At 50.5% G+C, this 2,326-nt stretch overlaps 1 protein-coding gene across 1 annotated transcript; it reads right to left on the bottom strand.

Annotated features, from left to right (window-relative positions):
• Positions 1-6: 6 nt before the first annotated feature.
• Positions 7-2,062, bottom strand: LOC126496436 (myeloid differentiation primary response protein MyD88-like; the record flags this gene model as incomplete). The annotated part of the gene is made up of 3 exons (XM_050133943.1): positions 7-1,304; positions 1,552-1,643; positions 1,815-2,062. Coding segments are annotated over 3 exons (495 nt in total), but the record flags the coding sequence as incomplete, so codon positions are not given.
• Between the last annotated feature and the right edge of the window lie 264 nt (positions 2,063-2,326).

Genomic DNA, 2,326 nt, shown 5'->3' with positions numbered 1-2,326 from the left:
AGTGTGTGTGTGTGTGTGAGAGAGAGAGAGAGAGAGAGAGAGAGAGAGAGAGAGAGAGAGAGAGAGAGAGAGACTGCTATGTAGTCCAGGCTGGCCTTTAAACTTGGTGTGTAGCCAAGGCGAGCCTTGAACCCCTGATTTTCCTGCCCCTACCTCACAAATGCTGGAATTGTAGGCATGCGCCACCTGTAGTAAAGACACCCCATTTTTGTCCAGGGAAATGGCCAGGCCTCCTTGACGGTGGAACTCTTCCACTCAGCCACTCTTGGGAGCTGTCCCAAAGTAAACACATGTATGCAGATGTCTCTGTGTGTAAAGGAGCAAGTGTGTAGTGTATTTACACACATCTTCATGAACAAGACTCCAAGCACTGGGGAAAGCACGTTTTTTGTATTTGCTGCTTGTTAACCAAGTAGGTAATGGAGGTGCAGAAAGTTGGTAGAAAGTCTCGGTGTTGGTGGGCCAGAGAGGAAGATTCCCTGATGACATCATCCTGGTGGCCCTGCTGGGGCCACTATAAGTGACAGGCATGTCAGAGGACAGGATCCTCTTCAAGCAAGGCAAAACTGAAATACGTGCACAGGCACGGCTACATGGGAGAGAAAAGCAACCCCAGTTACCCAGACCAGTGACCACCGAAGGTGGGACTGAGACTGAGGGGGTTAGAGATACAGATAGGACAGTTTCAGAGAATCCGGGTCAAAGTCAGCTCACCTCCGCATTGCCCTGTAAAAGGAGGGACAGGAAAGTGAGGCGGACAGGAGACAGGAGGAAGTCGTCCTGTGGTCCCATAATAACCAGCTCTCCTTCAGCCAGAACAATGTCTTCCCATGTTCCTGTCCAATCTCCACATCCTGTTCCTCAGGTGGAGAAACTGAGGCCAAAGATGGCTCGGATGTAACTTAGCTGGTCCTCTACTTAGACTCATCTGACCCTGGTAATCACTGTGCTCGCTGACAACCCAGCAAGCAATAAAGTCACTTTCAGCCACTCTTTCCATCCAGGACTTGAGGGAGGGTGTCCACATGGAGTCTGGATGCTGTGGAAGTCCAGCTAGAACCTCTAGGGATGAGTGGACCATAAATTGCCTCCTACAGGGTCAGAGGAGGCAAGGGCAGGCTGACAGACCTAGAGCTCCTGGGGCCATCTTCAGGGCAGAGACAAAGCCTTGGCAAGGCGGGTCCAGAACCAGGACTTGGTGCAAGGGTTGGTATAGTCACAGATAGTGATGAACCGCAGGATACTGGGGAAGTCCTTCTTCATCGCCTTGTATTTGATCGGAATCAGCCGCTTCTGTTGGACACCTGGAGGCCAAACGGTGTGGTATTGGGACCAGGCCCCTGCCCTGTGGTGGGGCAGACCCTGTCTCCAAAGCAAGGGATAACACCAGTGCCCCACCAGCTAGGTACCCATGGTACATATCCACGACATAAAGAACTTCGCAGGTACACTCATTCAGAGATCTGGCATGCTTTGGTCCTGCATGCTTGGTCTGGAATCTTAAGGCTATACCTCTCCTCCCCTCCCTGACAAAAGCAGGCCAAAACTTACCTGGAGAGAGGCTGAGAGCAAACTTGGTCTGGAAATCGCACTCCTTGCTCTGTAAGTAATCATCAGAAACAACCACCACCATCCGGCGACACCTAAGGGAGAGCGGCAAAACGCAGGCGTCCTGATGACTTCCTTCAGCTTACCCCCAGAAGCTAGCCTCTGGGAGGATCACGGTACCCAGGCTACCCAGCATAGAGTCCAGATGGCAGGGGAGTCCTAGCCTCTGGACCTCACCCACCTGCCCACTGGGATGTCTCACCAACCTTTTCTCAATGAGCTCACTGGCAATGGACCAGACACAGGTGCCTGGCAGGACGTCTCGGTCGGACACACACAGCTTCAGCCGATAGTCTGTCTGTTCTAGCTGCCTGATCATCTCCTGCACAAACTCAATATCATTGGGGCAGTAGCAGATGAAGGCATCAAAAAGCTCTGGTGTTTGTCCTGAGGACAGGGGACAAGGGTAATGGTCAGCCGCCTGCAGGAAGGCTGGAAGGAGCCCAACCTGAAGTCATTCATCAGGGGAACCAGGGCCTGCACCCAACCGGAAGTGATGTCTTACACATGCCTTCCCACCAGTGAAAAGATAACTCCCTCCCAGATGAAAGCTGGGTTAACTGTGATGGAGGCATGCCGTTATGGTCTCAGAAGCACTCAGAGATAGGGCTGCTTTTATACCCATTTCTTTTTTCTTTTTTTTCTTTCTTTTTCTTTTCTTTTTTTTTTTTTTTTTTTTTTTTTTTTTTTTTTTTTTTTTTTTTTTTTTTTTTTTTTT

This window comes from Alexandromys fortis, unplaced genomic scaffold (genome assembly GCF_014885135.2).
Source record: "Alexandromys fortis isolate MF-2015 unplaced genomic scaffold, M_Fortis_MF-2015_v1.1 scaffold_4393, whole genome shotgun sequence".
In the NCBI taxonomy this organism is placed as follows: Eukaryota; Metazoa; Chordata; class Mammalia; order Rodentia; family Cricetidae; genus Alexandromys; species Alexandromys fortis.
This window is presented reverse-complemented; position numbering and strand designations above follow the sequence as displayed.